Source organism: Toxotes jaculatrix, chromosome 7, assembly GCF_017976425.1.
Source record: "Toxotes jaculatrix isolate fToxJac2 chromosome 7, fToxJac2.pri, whole genome shotgun sequence".
Lineage (NCBI taxonomy): Eukaryota > Metazoa > Chordata > Actinopteri > Toxotidae > Toxotes > Toxotes jaculatrix.
This window is the reverse complement of record NC_054400.1, coordinates 28,012,535-28,030,065: the sequence shown is the minus strand read 5'-3', so window position 1 is coordinate 28,030,065 and position 17,531 is coordinate 28,012,535. Positions and strand designations below refer to the sequence as shown.

The 17,531-nt window shown below is 42.9% G+C and overlaps 1 protein-coding gene across 4 annotated transcripts; it reads left to right on the top strand.

Moving 5' to 3' along the window:
• The first annotated feature begins 144 nt into the window (after positions 1-144).
• Positions 145-16,990, top strand: ehmt1a (euchromatic histone-lysine N-methyltransferase 1a). 4 transcript variants are annotated; one of them, XM_041042826.1, is made up of 23 exons: positions 145-190; positions 1,193-1,652; positions 2,775-2,880; positions 3,622-3,704; positions 4,588-4,810; positions 4,946-5,094; positions 5,274-5,417; positions 5,597-5,904; positions 6,053-6,136; positions 6,246-6,334; positions 7,001-7,107; positions 7,849-7,971; positions 8,966-9,067; positions 9,182-9,286; positions 10,518-10,672; positions 11,195-11,362; positions 12,375-12,519; positions 12,714-12,791; positions 12,954-13,069; positions 13,570-13,656; positions 13,769-13,847; positions 16,129-16,304; positions 16,405-16,990. In XM_041042826.1, the coding sequence occupies exons 2-23, from the start codon at positions 1,251-1,253 to the stop codon at positions 16,520-16,522; spliced, it is 3,147 nt and encodes a 1,048-aa protein (XP_040898760.1). In that variant the 5' UTR covers positions 145-190; positions 1,193-1,250; the 3' UTR covers positions 16,523-16,990. The 4 variants fall into 4 exon arrangements, with proteins under 4 accessions (XP_040898760.1, XP_040898761.1, XP_040898757.1 ...); XM_041042827.1 differs by lacking the exon at positions 145-190 and adding an exon at positions 743-872 and having other exon boundaries at positions 1,193-1,631; XM_041042823.1 differs by lacking the exon at positions 145-190 and adding an exon at positions 743-872.
• The last annotated feature ends 541 nt before the right edge of the window (positions 16,991-17,531 follow it).

Here is a 17,531-nt window from a genome sequence, read left to right as displayed (position 1 = left end):
TAATAATAATAAATAACAATAAGACTAAAACTAATAATAACAAGACTAAAAAATAGACTCTCCAGCTCCAGAGGCAGATGTACCTGCATAGGGGAGAGAAGAGAGAGACGAGAAAGCACACCTATAGGGATAAGGGACTTCCTGAGTGTCGTAGTCGGACTTGCCTTTGGGCACACCGGGACAGATCCTGGTGGGTGGCCACACTGATGGGCCGATGGACTGTCAAAACAATCCAGATAGGTTGTCCAGACACGTTTAAACCATTGCCCTCAGCTCAGTGAAGCTGCTGACATGTTTCCAGACCTGAGTGGACTGAGGAACACTGGTTTCCACACAGGTTTGACCTGTTGCGCATATTCTACCAAAGCTGAACGCTGAGTAAACTTTAAAATCTGTACTGACTTACTTTGACGCCCTGTGGAAAAAAAAAAGTGTTTGTAGGCTTCATATATTTATTTATTTATTTATTTTAATTTATTATTTATATACTGCTTAAAACACAGCTTTCCCCTCTCGGTTTCTGACATTGTGTCTCATAAACACTCATGCATTTACTTTTTCAATGATAAACTCCGGGAAATACTAAGTTTATTTTTGTAAGCAGGTTGCTCTTTAATGTAGGTGGCTCATTGTTAAAACTATAACTAACTAACTGACTAACTGGTTAGGTGTTTCTGAGTCCGTCAGGACGTGAAAGCAACGGGCACAGCGCGTCACGTGGTACTCGGGCGGGGGCGGAAGTGGAAACTCTCGTCTTCCTGTCCGTTCTTCCCCATCTTCACTCGGATACAGCTACAGCTACACCGACTGGAGCTGGTAGGAGGGAAGTTTGCTGCTTCACTTTTTGTCCACGGCCTCGTTTTTAATTTTCGGTAATGTGTGTGAGGTGTTGTCGCTGTGTGTGTGTGTCTGTGGCTGCATGCTCAGGCTGCTGCTCCACTACGCTCATCTTTGCGTTGCCTTTTCTTTTTTTTTTTAGCATCTTTGAAACTCATTGTAAAGTAAAGATGTGATAACTTTTAACAGGCTCACTGTTCATTGTTTTGTATGTTGAACGTTGCAAAGGTGCACACACTGTACAGCTCAGCAGTGACAGAGTTTTCCACGGGGTGATTTACTTTGAGATAAAGTGTTTGTTTGATCTGACTTGGAAGTTGTAAAAGGTGGAGTAAAAGTTGTTTCAACTCCTCAGGTGCTCCTGACGCCCCCACAGGCTGACTAGCTTCAACAATCAGCCCCTCAGTACAGCAATGGATCACAGTGGAGCCAGTGAGGGGCCTGGGCCAGGCAGACGGCCCCCCATTCCCTTTGCTGGTGCACCCATGGGTGCCAAGGGGCAAGCACCACAGAGTGGTCAAAGACCCAAAGTAAAGATAACTCCCTTCCACAGCTCACCCATAGTCAGCAGTGATGGAGCGCTCTGCAGCAAACGACCTGGAGCAGTGTCTGGGAAACTGCTGGCGTCTCCTGGCAGCATGTTCCTGGATGCACCTGGACGCCTGACTGCTCCACCTGTCAGAGAGAGACTTGCTGCTGCTGCTAATGCTAAAGCTGTGGCTGCTGCTGGGAGCTCAGAGGAACAAACTCCCAGTTCAGGCTCTGTACAGGCTACAACAAGAGAAAAAGCACAGGCAAGTCCTCGTCTCATCAAGGTAAACAGATGTACTGATGAGCCTTTGAGTGGTGTTAAGCACTTTTGTGTAACATATTTCCATAAACGATTCAGATAATTTTTTAAAATTCCAACCACAAGTTCAGTCTTTTCATTTGTTGACCAGTAACAGAGTGACCAGCAAACTGGAGCTGTGGCTGAATTAGACACTATGCAAGCTTAATTTGTTTGTTACTGTATCATTAATATGTGAGTAATGAGAAATAACTGAGATATAAAAGAGGAGCTTCAAAATGATCACATGCTATGTTTACACATTTATCACAATTAAGCAGTGCTTTTCTTAACACAGCTCTAAAGTGTTTTAACAAAGGACATGAGATACAGAAGTGATGGTGTGAATTGTAAATGGTAACTCTTTGCACAGTTTGACATGAAAGCAAATGCATTGTCACCCTTAGTAGCAATTCTTGGCTCAGGAACTGTGAGAGAACTTTCCCCAGGCCAGTGGCAGGGAGAGATGCTTCCCAATAACTAAAAAAACAGAACTGAATAACATCATGTACTTGGTTTTCACTGATTGGATCTCAGTCAAAAATAACAACCAAATTTCTGACAGACTGCTTGGTATTGGATGGCATGAAAGTTTTCCATTAATTTCAACCGTTCAATTATCTATGTCTTATCATTGTCAAGTGAGAAAGTTACAAGACTTAAGACAGTCTTTAAATACAACCAAACTACAAGAATCAGTAGGGTTGACAATGGGACATAATTGTGTATCATCACCATAAAAATGAAACAACATGTTGTTTTTACTAATTCCACAATAAAGAGGAAGCATAGATTGAGAAAAGAATGGGGCCCAGAATTGACTCTTGAGGAACACCGCAAGAACCAGTCGAGCCAAGCTGCTGTCTAAAGGCGGGATTGTGAAGAAGAGCTGAATTTGAGAAAATAAATCATACTTCTCACTAGAGGCAGACAGGTTTTTGGTTTTATTGTACTGGGCAGTCCATTAGCTGATAAGCAATATATAGACAGTGGATTGTTTTTATATAAAAATAGTGTGTGTCCCCCACCATAACAGTGTAACCCTTCATATTATTACATGTGCTGTTTTGCTGTTGCTTTTCTTATGTGTGTTGTGTTCTCTCCAAAGCCCGCAAGCAGGAAGCCTCCACCACTGAACACAGAGCTTTGTCACAGCCAGAAAGGCAAAGGCAAAGAGAAGAGAGCTGTGCCCACCTCCGTCAAAGCTCAGTCAGGTTAGCTGATCCTTTCTTTTACAAGCTGTATTAGTTTGGATCAAACTTTTAATGAACCCAGATGGAAAACAGGATGCAGCTGCAGCAGCAGAGAGAATGTGTACAGTTAACTCACAAGCAGCTGCTGCATAGATATGGATAGTGTGATCGTTTTAGAAGTGATATTAATGTGGACTGTTTATTAGGCACAGGTGTAAGCAATAATAAAGAGGTATTATGTGTACATAGCAAAGGAGCTATGCTCATAAAATATCAAACTGCATAAGTTATTCATATTAACATATTGTAATTTAATTTCCTCTCACAGTGGGTTCAGTGTGATTAAACTGCGTTTACATTTGATTTCTTTATTTTTGGATTAACTTTTCACACTATACAATGTGACTGTATTTTCTTGTTAGCAGGGGGATCTCCTGGTTTGAAGCTGCAGGAATCTAAATGTCTTAGTGATATGAATAAGTGTTCATGTTTCAGTGCATCATCCTCCAGTTTGTTCATGTGTAGATGTGTAGTTAACAGACAGGAGTATTTTTCACACTGACAGTGTGTTATCATTACAATCACATGGGACTGAGCCTGAATGTAAAACGATCTTTTTGGTGTTCTGAGAACATGTGCTCTTTGTTTTTAAAAGTCATTGTTTTACTGAAAATACAAAAAAATATTGCTCAGAGTTAGAGCCCATTAATGTCAAGGTTACATTGATTTATCACAGTTTGTCGCTCTGTCTGCTCTTTTTAGCTGTGAAGAGGAAGAAGAGGAAGATGGGAATGTACAACCTGGTCCCCAAGAAGAAGGCCAAGACCCTTAAACAGCAGGAGAAGGCAGGTGCATTTGTTGATTTATTCCTATGTGTCAGACCTCCTACCAGACCCCATGTCAGCAGCTCAGGTTCACTTTTCCACACTGTTTATTGTACAGATCATAGTTATAGCCTGTAGAGAGTGACAGAAAACGTGGTGACAGAGACTGGAGGGCTGTCACGTGAAAAAAGTACTATCTTCAGTCTTGTGTCATAGATCAGTAACAGCTTTTGTCTGTTATCAGCAGCCAGCATACACTTCTCTGTCTACCAGCTATGTCAGCAGTCACAAAAAAAAACAAAAAAACATCAGCTGTATATGTGGACCCACTTGATGTAGTTATAATATCTGTATCCTGCTGTCACACTAATGCTTTAGCTCAAACAAAGCCACCATGTGTAGTCTCTACGTGGGCGTATGATCTTATCTCAGATGGTACCTGCCAGGTGAGCGTGATGTCTGGCATAGGAACGCTAGTGACGTGCTGTTTATGTTTACGGCATCAGTCTACACCCACGTATCTGACACAGGCTCTCCCCGGGCTAAAAGCAGCACAAACACTGCATTTTAAATGTGGTTGTTTGCTCTAATCACAGAAGGATTTTACACAAAAGGGCCTTTAATGGCAACAGCTCTTCATGTTGTGTTCTTGGCTTCTAATCAGGCTTGGGGCTCACTGTTTATGTTACACTATTGGACATGGACATAAAACATGAGAACCTATATGAGAACAAAACACATTTTTCATTTCAAAAAGTAAGTGACATGAAAAAGCAAGAAAAGTTATCAGTAACTGTTGTACATGTATTTGTGTGTGAAAGCTACATACACAGTTTATTTTAAAGTAACACTCTGCTTGTCTGAAATACTGATTCATACAAATGTCCCTTTTTTTCCCAATCAGAAAGAGGAGCCAGGAGCCAGTGTGCAGAAGAACCAAGCTGCAGCAGATGAAAAAGCAGAGAATCCACCAGAGGCTCTGAAGATCAGAGAACAGACGGCCACCAGAAGTGAATCAGTGATGGAAGCAGAAGCAGGAGAAGGCGGCCATGTTGAATACACAGAGCTGGCTTTGGACTGCCTAGACCTGAAAGCTCAGGAAGAGCTTCTCTCACCTCCTCCGTCAGGTGATCACAGCACCTCTGTCAGTGATTGGGTTTCATGGTTTTTAATGTCATTCCTATAGGTCACACAGGTCAGTTTCTCTGTGTGAGGTGTAATGAAATAATGAGACGTATGTGTGTGTGTGCGTGTGCATGCAGGGGCAGCATCGGAAGCTGCTGAGGTGACAGAAACAGACCTGGCTGAGGAGTTACCTCTATGCTGCTGTCGTATGGAGACTCCTCACTGTGGAGGCAGCCTGCCCACACTGGATCAGACCTGCATGGCCATGGAGAGCACGGATGGAATGGTAACATCAGCTGAATTAATGCATCGCTTTGATGTTGGAGGCATTGATGACGATGCAGGACAGTCACTGTATTTGTGCAGTGAATGAGTTCAAGCTTATCAGCTTAATCTTTTGGTTTAATGTTATTACAGTATGGAAGGCTATTGTTTTGAAACGCCCACTTGATTTTCTCTCCACAGCTGACCCGTTGCCAGAGGCGAGTGATGAAGCAGGAAATGATGCGACCCTCCAACACAGTCCATCTGCTGGTTCTGTGTGAGGACCACCGGGCTGGCATGGTCAAGCACCAGTGCTGCCCCGGCTGTGGACTCTTCTGCAGGGCGGTGAGGGATAGACACATGTTAGCCGAATTTTCTCCTCTGCCTTTCGTGGCTTTTTCTTCTCTTTCATTGCCTCAGGACGTACTTTTGAAATTGCCAGGGGTCACATGGACACATTTCAAGAAGTAAAACTTGACCAAAGCAACCTGTTTCAGCATTTCTGTTCTGTGTTTGTTCCTCAGGGCACCTTCATGGAGTGCCGGCCCTACGGCAGCATCTCTCACCGCTTTCACCGCGACTGTGCTTCCATATTGAAGGATTGCAGATTTTGCCCCCACTGTGGAGAAGATGCCAGCGGGGCGAAGGAGGTCACGGTGCCAAAGGCTGATCAGTCGCCCTCTGTACCCAGATCGAACCCCAGGCTGTCACTCCCAGCTGTGCCCACTGTGGCCACCCTGCCCTCAGTACCAACCACACCTGCTGTTCCACAGATACTCAGAGCTAAGAAGACCAGCCAGCCTCAGAGGAGCAGAGACGAGAGCCCGAGCAGGTAGCACAGGACTGATGCAACTTCTCATCTTCATCGCACCTCATCTTACATAGAAAAGATGGAGATAACACTTCCTTTTTTCAAGTCACTACACTCACAACTATGAAAGGATGATTACAAAATCTCACTGCTTGCTTTCCCTTCCCAGGTTAAAGGACGAGGCTGTGTGTTCTGCAGATAGACAACCTAAAGAGTCACTAGAGAGCATCCTGATGGCACTGGATGATGAGAAGTAAGGTTAACCATGAAATATTTTGACATCAGTTTGCAAAGAAATGCAGCACAGCACCACAGTTTGCACTTTGATATAAATTATTGATTGAGACCTTTATTTGCTTTAGCCTAAAACCAAAGAAAGTGAAGTACCCCACCAGGCAGCTGTACATCTCTGCAAAACAAGGAGAGCTCCACAAGGTCATTCATCTCTTAGGTAACTCAGATATGTTATTCAGTCAATCACTTAATGTACCATCACTTAATGTACACTCAGTGAGCACTTTATTAGGAAAGTCACACTAATACTGGGTAGTTCCTCCCACTGCTCTCAGACGCCCTCTGTTCTTCATGTCACTGATTCAACAAGATGTTGGAAACCTTCCTCTGAGATTCTGCTCCATGTTCACATGATTCATCACATGATTCATCACATGACCTGGAGATTTATCAACTGCACATTCAAGCTGCCAACAACTTTATCTTTGTGACATGGAGCATTATCCTGCTGGAAGTAGCCATTAGAAGATGGTGAACTGTGGCCATGAAGGGATGAACATGGTCAGCAACAATACTCAGACACACTGTGACATTCAGACCATGACTGATTGGTATTAAGGCCCAAAGTGAACCAAGAAAACTTTCCCCACACCATCACACCACCACCACCACCAGCAGCCTGTACTGTTGACACAAGGCAGGTTGTGTACCTGTATGTGCAGGATGTTATGCACTGAACTGCTGCCACGTGATTAGCTGTTTGGATAATTGCATAAATAAGCAGGTGTACAGGCGTTCCTAACAAAGTGCTCAAGTGAGTTTATGAGTTTTTTTTTAAATATCTGTATTATCACACTGGTTTACCAAACTTTGTACATTACAGTTGATGGGAAAGACCCCAACTTTCTGATGGAGGGCCAAAGTAAACGCACCCCTCTTCATGCAGCAGCTGCTGAGGGTCACCAGGAGATCTGCCATATACTGGTCCAGGTGAGCAGACTGGGGCTTAAAATCTCAGGCTGATGTGTTTTGGTCTCACCTTTAGGCCCTGGATTCAAAGCCATTTATCAGCTTTCTTAACTTAAAAAAAAATCACTTTTGTTTCTGCCTATATTTACAAGAGCTCCAGACGTGTAGAGGTATTTATGGATGACAGGTTATTAAGGTTATTAATAGATACTGTTTTGGTAATAATTAAATTATTTGACCGGCTGTGTGTGAGACACAAAAGAGATCAGTTCCTCTCCGCAAAAGCCAAGGTCATTGCAACATCACAGCAACAGGGTGTGTAACAACCACAGCTTCAGCAGTAATGAAACAAGCTGCATTCATTCAAATAATGGTTTCATTTATTTATCTGGTGCATGGTGCAGTGACATTTAAGAGAAATGTTCATGGCACTGTGATTCGTTTCCCAAGATGCAGCACTATTGTTGGTAAATAGAATTGGGTCTGGATAGACTATGTCACACATCTGAGCCAAATTATTTACTATTTTAAACTGTTGATACAGTTATTGTGCTGGATACATATGTACATTCTGCCTTGGGAACTTGGGCCCCATTAAAGTATTTAAAGTGATTTAAAGCTATAGCAAGCAGTGCTACATGTTAGCTGTTAGCTGTCATTAACTGTAACCAAACTGTTCCCTCCCCTGTGTGGACATACTGTGGGCTGATGTCAGTGTCTTACAGTAGTAAGTGATGTTGGGACACTTGTGTGTACACTTAGGCTGGAGCCAACCTGGACATGTTTGATGAGGAGCAGAGAACACCACTGATGGTGGCCTGTGAAAACAACCATCTGGACACAGTGAAGTACCTGCTCAGAGCCGGAGCAGCCATCAGCCACAAGGTGAGTCAGCACATGCTCAGTCTGCTGGATCGTCTCAGGCAGTGTCGGCTTTATCAGCCTGATCCGTGTTCAGGTCAAACTCTGCTTCTCCGCACATCGCTCCGTCCATCTCACTCTATCAACTGCTGCCACTGCTTATTCTGTTCTACAGCTAACTTTAAAAACACAAAATTCATATTATTTTTACCACCTGAAAAACAGATTGTTGGTGTTTGATTGGTGATGTAGCAGCACACGTACTGAAAGAACCAAAACCAGTTTGCAGTGAGAGATTTTTGACCCTTACGAAGGTATTTTGTAAGAAAATCTCAGAGTTTAATAGTTTCAAGGACAATACAACAACTAGCAAAGTGGCACTGGGTGACATTGAAAAAAAAAAAAATAACATGAGCACCAGTATTCTTGGACAAGCTTTCAGTATTTTAACTGAAAGCTTGTCCAGTTAAGAGAATTTGATGGATGCACTTGCAGGAATAAAGAAAGACACAGCAGATTCTTGCATGAGGCATAATGAGCTGAAAGAGTTGAGGGGAGCTGCAGAGCTGGGTGATAATTAGGAGCAACATCTTTAGCATATACTGTTAACTGCTTCATCTGCTGTTTATATATAAAACTGGATTGGTGCAGCTTTAAGTATGAGTTTGTGAGTGCAGTATGGCAAACTTTCCACTATAAGTATATAGAGTCCTGCTGTGACTGCTCAGGGGGGAAGGAGCACTCTCTCATTAAGTTACCGCCTTTTGAAAAGTACAACATTTTAATTAGCCTCTCCATCTCTAAGGCTCTAGAGGCTGGAAGAGGATTGGGTACAGATTTCTGAACTGTTAGACACATTCCTCTTCATTATGTCTTTTCCAATGTCCTGTTTTACCCACACGTTCTAACCGATGGAGTCCAGAGGCCAGTGAAGCGCCCTTTGTTTTGAGCTTTAACAGTGGTGGCAGCAGCAGCAGCAGCGCAGTGTTGTTCAATGTGAATCATGTTGTCATCCCAGGATATCATGGGTTTCACCTGTCTGCATCTGGCAGCTAAACTGGGACATTATGACATAGTCCATCATCTGCTGTCCAAGGCATCCAAACACATCAACGGTCAGGTAAAAACATACATTACCTCATTTACTAACTTGCTGCTCAAAGCTGATGGTGTGTAGATAAACAGTGTTGTGTTCAATCCGTGCCTGAGTTTTCCAGCGTGTGTGTCTGTGCAGGATGACGGGGGATGGACTCCCATCACCTGGGCCATCGAGTACAAGCACAAGGAGCTGGTCCACCTGCTGTTGGGCAGAGGGGCCGATGTTAACATCAGAGACAAGGTCAGTTCACACAACACACTGCTACAACCGTACACCACTCACACACTATAACATTCTGTTTTCACACCTCACACAGTGTTACAGCTCATCGAGGGTAACTCTCTGACAAGTCTGGTCTCATGGGGTGCATAATATTTTATTTTTTACCACTGAACAGTGAAATTTAAGTACAGTGTGCTGAGGAACCAGAGGGGCAGTGGGTGCTGTGTCACCTTGATCAAGGAGAGAAGCAGGCGTCACTTATTTTATGTGATGATGAAGATTAGAGGTGTTTTTGACTTAGACAGGAAGGATATCGCCGCGTTTCATCACTGTATAACTGTGCTCTACACAAACAGTGGCAGTAAGTCAGCCCTTTAAAATGTATTTGCATTTATGTGTAAATTTGTCTTAAAATGTGACCAGATCTTCATCTAAGTTTCAAATGGGAATAAACACGGTCTGTTTGTGCAAATAACACAAGTCATTGTATTGTTCTTGTGCATAATGAATACATCATTTAAACATTCACGTTTGGATACAGTATGTGATCCTCTGGACAAATGACACCAGCATAAAGAGACTGGAGTCAGGACTCAGCAAACCTGTCAGTGCAACCAGATCAGAGGTTTGGGTTCAAGCTGCTCTGACTTAGAAAAAACACTCCAACATTTTGAGTTTGTTATTCACAAGAAGCATCAGCTGATGTGAACCCTGCTTCTCAAAAAAGAAAAGTTAGGATCAAGAAGTGTTGATTTGCGTAAAGCTAGAAGGCTGATGAATAGATAAATAAATATTTGATGGATATTCATCAGTTCACAGTCAGACAAATCGTCTGTAAGTGGAGGCGATGAAGTTCTACTCTCCCTAAGAAGTGGACCTCCTGCCAAGATAACTCTAAAGGCACAACACAGAGTGATCACTGAAGTGAAATAGAAACATCTCTGTTCATTAGTCTACAATATGCAAATCATGGAAGCAGCTGCTCTCCAGTCTCCACGCTCTCCATCACTGAGCTCCTGAAGTTTGCCAAAGAGCAGCTTGACATTCTACAACACTACTGAGAAAATGTTCTGTGGATTGAAGAAAGTTGAGTAGTTTGTGAAGAACATGCAGCATCACATGAGTTGTAAAAGGAGCACTGCCTACTGACATGAAGAGGTTTGGGTCGGTGACAACGTTTATAAAAGCTTGTAAAAGTACAGGTTGAACCACCGCGTCAGTGCTGACCTCTGATGTGCTCCGTGTTCAGGAGGAGAACGTCTGCCTGCACTGGGCAGCTCTGTCGGGCTGCGACGACATCGCTCAGGCTCTGTTGGAGGCTCAGTGTGACCTCAGCGCTGTCAACATTCATGGTGACTCTCCTCTTCATGTCTCTGCCAGAGAAAACCACCTGGAGTGTGTGATGTGAGTGTTTGAAAAAAAAAATCACTTTGGTTACACAGACCTTTTCTAAGATCAGATCAGTCCAATGTTGATGCGGTGAATATGGTGCAGTCAGGGATGGGTTGGAATGGGGAGCCGGACTGGGACATGCACTCAAAGGAGCGAGTGGAAAACAAGTAAAAATACATTACACTCAAATCGAAACACTGCTTCTTGGCAATAATAAACATGTACAAACATCTGTTTCAAACTATATTTTACTAAAATCTATTTTGCTGAAAGTTTGTTTAACTTAGAGTGGACAGAAGTATACAGACACCTGTACATGTTTGTGTTAGGGGAAGTGTCTCAGTTATGATGCCCATGGCTTTCAGGGAATATCAGCAAACTTTGTTTAGGCTCCTCATGCTTTTAGCTCTAAAGTCAGCTACCATCAAATTTAGACCTGAAATATCTGCAGCATATTTGTTTTAGCTTTAAAGCCTCCATATTGGTCGAATCATCAGTTTACTGTGTTTTTAAGCTTTGTTGTCTTTGTTACAGGTTGTTTCTGTCTCGTGGAGCTGACGTCACTCAGAGGAATAAGGAGGGAGAGACACCTCTGGATTGCTGTGTCTACGGCTCCAATGTGTGGACGGCCCTCAACACCAACAAGAAGCTAACGGACGCCAGGAGAGGCAGGGACTGTCATGGAGAAAGAGTTCTCAGCAGGTAGACAGCAATACTGCTGTGTGTGTGTGTGTGTGTGTGTGTTTTGGCTTGGCTATTACATGTATAGAACATTTAATTTTAAAAACATATTGCCTCTGTCTGCTCTCATCTCTGTTTGGGTGATTTTAATCTGCATTGTTCCTCTGTGGCCTGAGACATTCCTGTCTGTCTTACTTATGAGACATGCACATTTGAAAAACAACTAAATGGAATGTGACCAAGCTTAAAAAAAAGCCTGTTTATATAATGTAAGGTATGGTGGAAGATACGTTCTCAACAGAGGGTGTCAGGAAATTTGAAGAGCTCTTTGGGGAAATCAGGGAATCACAGAGTCAAATCATTTCCTACAAACAGAAGCAAAGGGTTTTTTCATTACATGAGTCTCACTGGTTAATGTCTGTGAAGATTCTCTGTCATCCAGGTCATGGTTATCCAACAAGGATTTAATTGACTACTACTACTAGTACTAGAACTACAACTACTGAACTACTACCAGTGCATGTGACAGTGACTGAATGTGACAAACATGGAGATGATTGATTGGTGAATAAAAGGTCAATGGGCAGAGCCACAGAACCAAATAGGTTGTGGAAGGTCAACAGAGCTTAACAGCTAACCTAAATCTTTCAGCAGGGCCATAGAAAAGCCTTTCATAGCCTTCTGTTACATTTCATATTAGCCTCCTTTCCTTTGACCACTTTGCTTGGTCTGTAGCATTTAGTTCATTATGTGGTCAGATAAACAGTGGGAGTAGCCACTCTGGCTTCAAAGGGACAGTTGAATACTTTGGAACTTGCTTTCTTTCTTAGAGCGAGATGAAAAGATCGGTATCAATCTCATGTCGGTTTAGCAGCAGTAACATTACAGCAGCAACGCTAGCGGTGTGGACACACATGCATGCAAGCCGCAGCAGTTCAGCGCGATGGCCGCCATGCACACACAACGCACACAGAGTGTCCCAGCCTTGAATCAGAGAGCTTCATAGCTAAATAATGAACTTTCTTTTTTGTAGGGACATTTCTCGGGGGTACGAGGCAGTTCCTATCACCTGTGTTAATGGTGTCGACAAGGAGCCCTGCCCTGACAACTTTAAATACATACCAGACAACTGTGTCACCTCCCCACTGGACATAGACAAGGACATTACTCACTTACAGGTGAGATTTCAGCTCTCTGTATATTGTTTATTACGGTGCTCCAAAGACGAACCTATGATATCTGTCTGTGTGTATATAGAGAATAAGCCTTTGTGTTGCATGATCATGACACAGCAGTAATAAAATTGTGACTGAAGCTGCAAACTACCATAATACCTGACCTCTAACAGCTCACTGATCACTGTGTCATTCAGCACTGCAGCTGCACAGATGACTGCTCATCCAGTACCTGCATGTGTGGTCAGCTCAGCCTGCGGTGTTGGTATGACAGCGTAAGTCCAGCATCAGCATCCTTTACATATAACAATATTACAATTATAATTACAACTTTATTAAAATATGTTTTTTTATTCTGTGTTTCTCTGTATAAAATCTTTGTTTTTACTCCTGACAGCTGCTTGGAACATGTTTCATGGTGTGTGTTTGTGTCGCAGGAGGGTCGACTCCCACAGGACTTCTGCCAGCGGGAGCCCCCAGCGCTGTTTGAGTGTAACCATGCCTGCTCCTGTTGGAGGACCTGCAGGAACCGAGTGGTCCAGAACGGACTGAGGTAACATATTCCACTTGTTGAGTCCCTGTTTGCTGCTTCTTTAATGAAACAGACCGAACAGTGGCTAACTTCAGTGGAACTTGAGCTGGTGTCATCAGTAGGAGACAGAGCCTGTGAACAGCTGTTTCCACAGACCTCTCACTGACATTGTCTCACTTGGGAGCAGTTCAGGTTTTTGTCTGTGTCTTGGAGAGACGGTTGCATTTACACCTTTTCAACACCTGGCTTGAGTGAGTCTAGCAGGTAGAGTTCAGCCCATTTCTAATGCTTCTACCAAGTGAGTAAAGCTGCCACTGACCACAAGGATCTGATTCACATAAAGTATTTAATGTGTGTGTGTGCAGTTCACTGCGTGCAGTGTACTTGATGGTTCCCATCCCGTGAACAAAGAGGTGACAGTGTACATAAATAGGCTGGCAGGTGGTGGGGACTCATCTGTATTTTCCTCTGAAGCGAGCTGCCGCCTGATTCGATAATTGGCTGGTGGTTGTTTGTTTCAGAGCCCGGCTGCAGCTCTTCAGGACACAGAAGATGGGCTGGGGAGTGAGGGCCATGCAGGACATCCCTCAAGGAACATTCATTTGCGAGTGAGGGCGGGCTCTCATAAGAGAAACGGCCTTATGACTGGCTGTTTGACTGAATGAAATATTTAGAGGGAAGCTGTGCTCTGAGCTTTTTCAACCTCTAATGCCTCCACAGGTACGTCGGAGAGATCATCACTGACGCAGAGGCTGACAAAAGGGAGAACGACTCTTTCCTCTTCACCCTCGACAATAAGGTGATTTGATTAGTTGACACCAATTATTCAAGCCGCATGAGGCAACCCTGCACGTTGGCGGTGAGACACGATTGCACACGCGTGTTTACAAACTCAGGCCATTAGGGAGGTGAGAGAAGAAAATGATGGGATGTTAGACAGTCCAGTTTGCTGCAGACAGAATGCTGAGGTCGTTTTCTTATGATGTTAGAAAGCAAATTAATTAGTATAATTAATTTCAGACATTGTACAATGATGAACAATGGAAGGACAACCAAGAACAAATCGGCATAGTCTATTATAAACTGCACTGAGAGGAAGGAGATTAGTTTTAGTTGCAGTCTGATATATAAACATAATCGGCATAATCCAGTGTTCGTACAATGAGCTGGACCTTCTTTCTAACAGTAAATGTAAAGCAGGAGCAGGTATTTGGGGTGTAGCATCAAGACCAATCACAGTGTGAGATCTTTAAAAGAAATGGAAAGAAGAACTGGATCAGATATATTAAATACAGTTTTGATTTTGTTTGATTCTTTAAAAGTTAGAAGTAATAGACTGTAAGGAAACTGTAGAAAGCTAATCACATCTTAAATCATAAATATACAGTATCAGTCAAACGTTTGGACACAATGCCAAGAGATGGCTACTTCAAAGAATCTAAAATATAAATCTAAAATATAAAACAGTGTATGTCTATGCAAGGTTCCCGCAGTTCACACTGCATGTGAATTGATGAGTTGAAGTGTGGAGCCACCAGTTCTCCGCCTAGAGTTGGCATCAGGCCAAACTGAGTTACTGGGCAGGAAAAGTCTTGATCAGGAAGGAACCAAACCAAGAACCCAACAGTCACTCTAACACAGCTACAGAAGCAAACAAGTCTCTGTCTGTCCTTTAGTGGTCCAGACACCCCACAGAACATGTGTGGAGAGACGACAGTTCACAGACAGCCTGATGGAGCCTGAGAGGATCTGACAGGAAGAATGAGATAAACTTTCCAAATCCAGGTGTGCAGAGCTTGTAGAGACTTAACCAAGAAGACCCAAAGAAGCTTCTACAAAATGACTGAATTAAAGCTCTGAATGCTTTGATCAATTTCTAAAAACATGGGGAGAAATGGTCATTTTATCCATTTAACATTAAATCTGCAACAGAATGAAGTGTAGAAAAAGTGAAGGAATACTTCAGTGTAGATGGTAGTCATCTGACAAATCTGTTCTTCAATCCACTGAACATTCATCCAGAGTGCATGTGCTCTTATGTTTGGTCAAGAGGTGGAGCTGCAGAGTTGCTCTTCCACCCACTGATCAGTACATCAGCACTGTCTGTCCTCTGTCAGCAGCTTCACAGACGGTGGTTGATCCTATGATGACAGCTGCTTGATGGCAGCCGGTTGAACTAGTTGCCGAAGCAATTACTTTGAAATCACATCTCAGGTTTGAGTCCTCAAGAGCCGTTTGTTCTTTAGAAGCATCTTATGGAAAGATGTTAAAACCCAGCCTGTTTATTTATTCATTTTGCCTCATTATTCCCATTCACCTGAGTGTGAGGACGTATTAGGATGCAGCAGGCTAAATATAGACGGTCTCTGTCATGCCCCCCCCCACCTTTGGAAGCTGGAAACATTTCATCAACCAGCAACAATACTGGGAACGATAGGAACAAAAGGAGCCCAGGTGAATTTTTATTGAAATAAAAGAACATAACATCACTCCATGTTTTTTTTTTTTCCCCTGTGGTGTACACCTCCTCTGTCTCTGGTTCACACAATGAAAAACCCAGTTTGAGAACAGGTCTGATCCAGATTGTTTCCCTCACTAGAAGTTCTAAGTTAAGCCTTTATTGCTTTATTTCAGCCTGTGGCCTATTTTTTTTTTATAGATTTGTCCATCAGTTCTGTGAGTCATTATAATGTTGTTCACACCAATTTCAGCACAACAGTCTGACAAGATGAGAAACATGAGCAGTCAGACAGTCAGAGAGGCTGGAAACAAACCAACAGGGTTTGGTTGTTGGACCCAAACATGTGCTGTAAACATCCATCACAGTTTACAGACCCACTTCCTGCTTCTACTTGCTATAGTTGTGTGTACGCTGGCTTCCTGTGTGATGATTGCATCATTAACAACATTTCAGTGTGACCTCTAAATAAAGTGATGAAGATAATCCTGGGAAAACTTGTTTAACTGTCTGATCGTCTGACAGCTTGTGTTTATTGCGCTGTCATGCTTGTTGTAGCGATGTCACCACGCTCAGGGGACATGTGACCCCCCCCCCTGACTTTGGCTGTCATCCTGTGCAGGTGGGAGATATACACTGTATTGATGCGAGGCTTTTCGGCAACATCGGCCGCTTCATCAACCATCTGTGTGAGCCCAACCTGATGGCTGTGAAGGTGTTCACCATGCACCAGGATCTACGCTTTCCCAGGATAGCCTTCTTCTCCAGCAGGGCCATAAAAGCTGGAGACCAGATAGGGTGAGCTCTGTCTGCTGTCCTTTTCTTCCCCTCCTCACTAAAGATCCTTAAAAAGTTGAAACAAAGATAACATGATGGACTGGGGTCTCTTCCTCACTAGGTTTGACTATGGTGATCACTACTGGAGGGTGAAGAGCAAGTACTTCAGCTGCCAGTGTGGTTCCCTCAAGTGTCGCCACTCGGCTGCTAGCAGATCAGAACTCACTGATGACCCCTGATCTCTCCTCGGTCTCTGTGCCTCCTCTGATGTCAGAAACACTGCCCTCTGAACCTGATACCACAGAAGAGTGACACTCTGATTAGGTAAACACCAGCAGGATTTTATGGTATTCATTTGAATTCCCAGTTTTAAAGCGGCAAATGAAAGATAAACACTGTTAAATTCTGTCATCGGAGAACACTTGATGTCACTTATTTTATTCATCTATTAAGGCAAAGTTTCTATATGAAGAGCACAGCAGCTTATCACCAGCCAGAAATACTGTGTGTGAAAGAGGGACAAACTGGTTTTCAGTCAGGTTCAAAGATCTCAACAGATTACTGTAACATTCGAGGACTCTTTCTTTCATCTTTCTCAAGTGTCATATTTGTGAGCTGTGGAATTGTGGTAATGTTTTTGGTAGACTGATCTCTTCTATGAACTTTTTACTGCGTCTAACTAGCAATTAAACACATTTTAAAGCATCTTTTTGTCTATTTTTTTTTTTTTTTATTGATGAACTTTTATTGGCAAGAGAAAGCAGAGACAAAGCCAAAATTTGTTGAGTTACACCACACTGAGAAATCCAGCTGAGTTTGTATCATTGTTTTTGGATCATTGTCGGGGGAGAAACACAAACTGCTGACGCAAACTTGGAAGAGAACGTTAATGTTTCCCTTTATTGGAACTAATGACACCAAATCAAGAAAAACTGACCGCAACCAGGTACATGGACAACCATGTCCATATACTTTTGGCCATAAGGTGTCGTTTGAATATTTAAAGTGTTTGGAATCAGTGACTCAGCACTAAAACTGTAGCTCTGTGGAAACCTTCCACATCATTTCCTGTCTTCATTTCAAATGACTCACTTAAATTCAACCAGTCAATCAATCTTTTCTTTTCAATGCTGTACAACTAACTAAATTCCATTCAGCCCCATTATATTTTATTATAGTGGTGATATTTCAGAGACTGAGACTAAATAATAGACTATGATAGGTATAGGGAGAAATGAGAACGTTTTG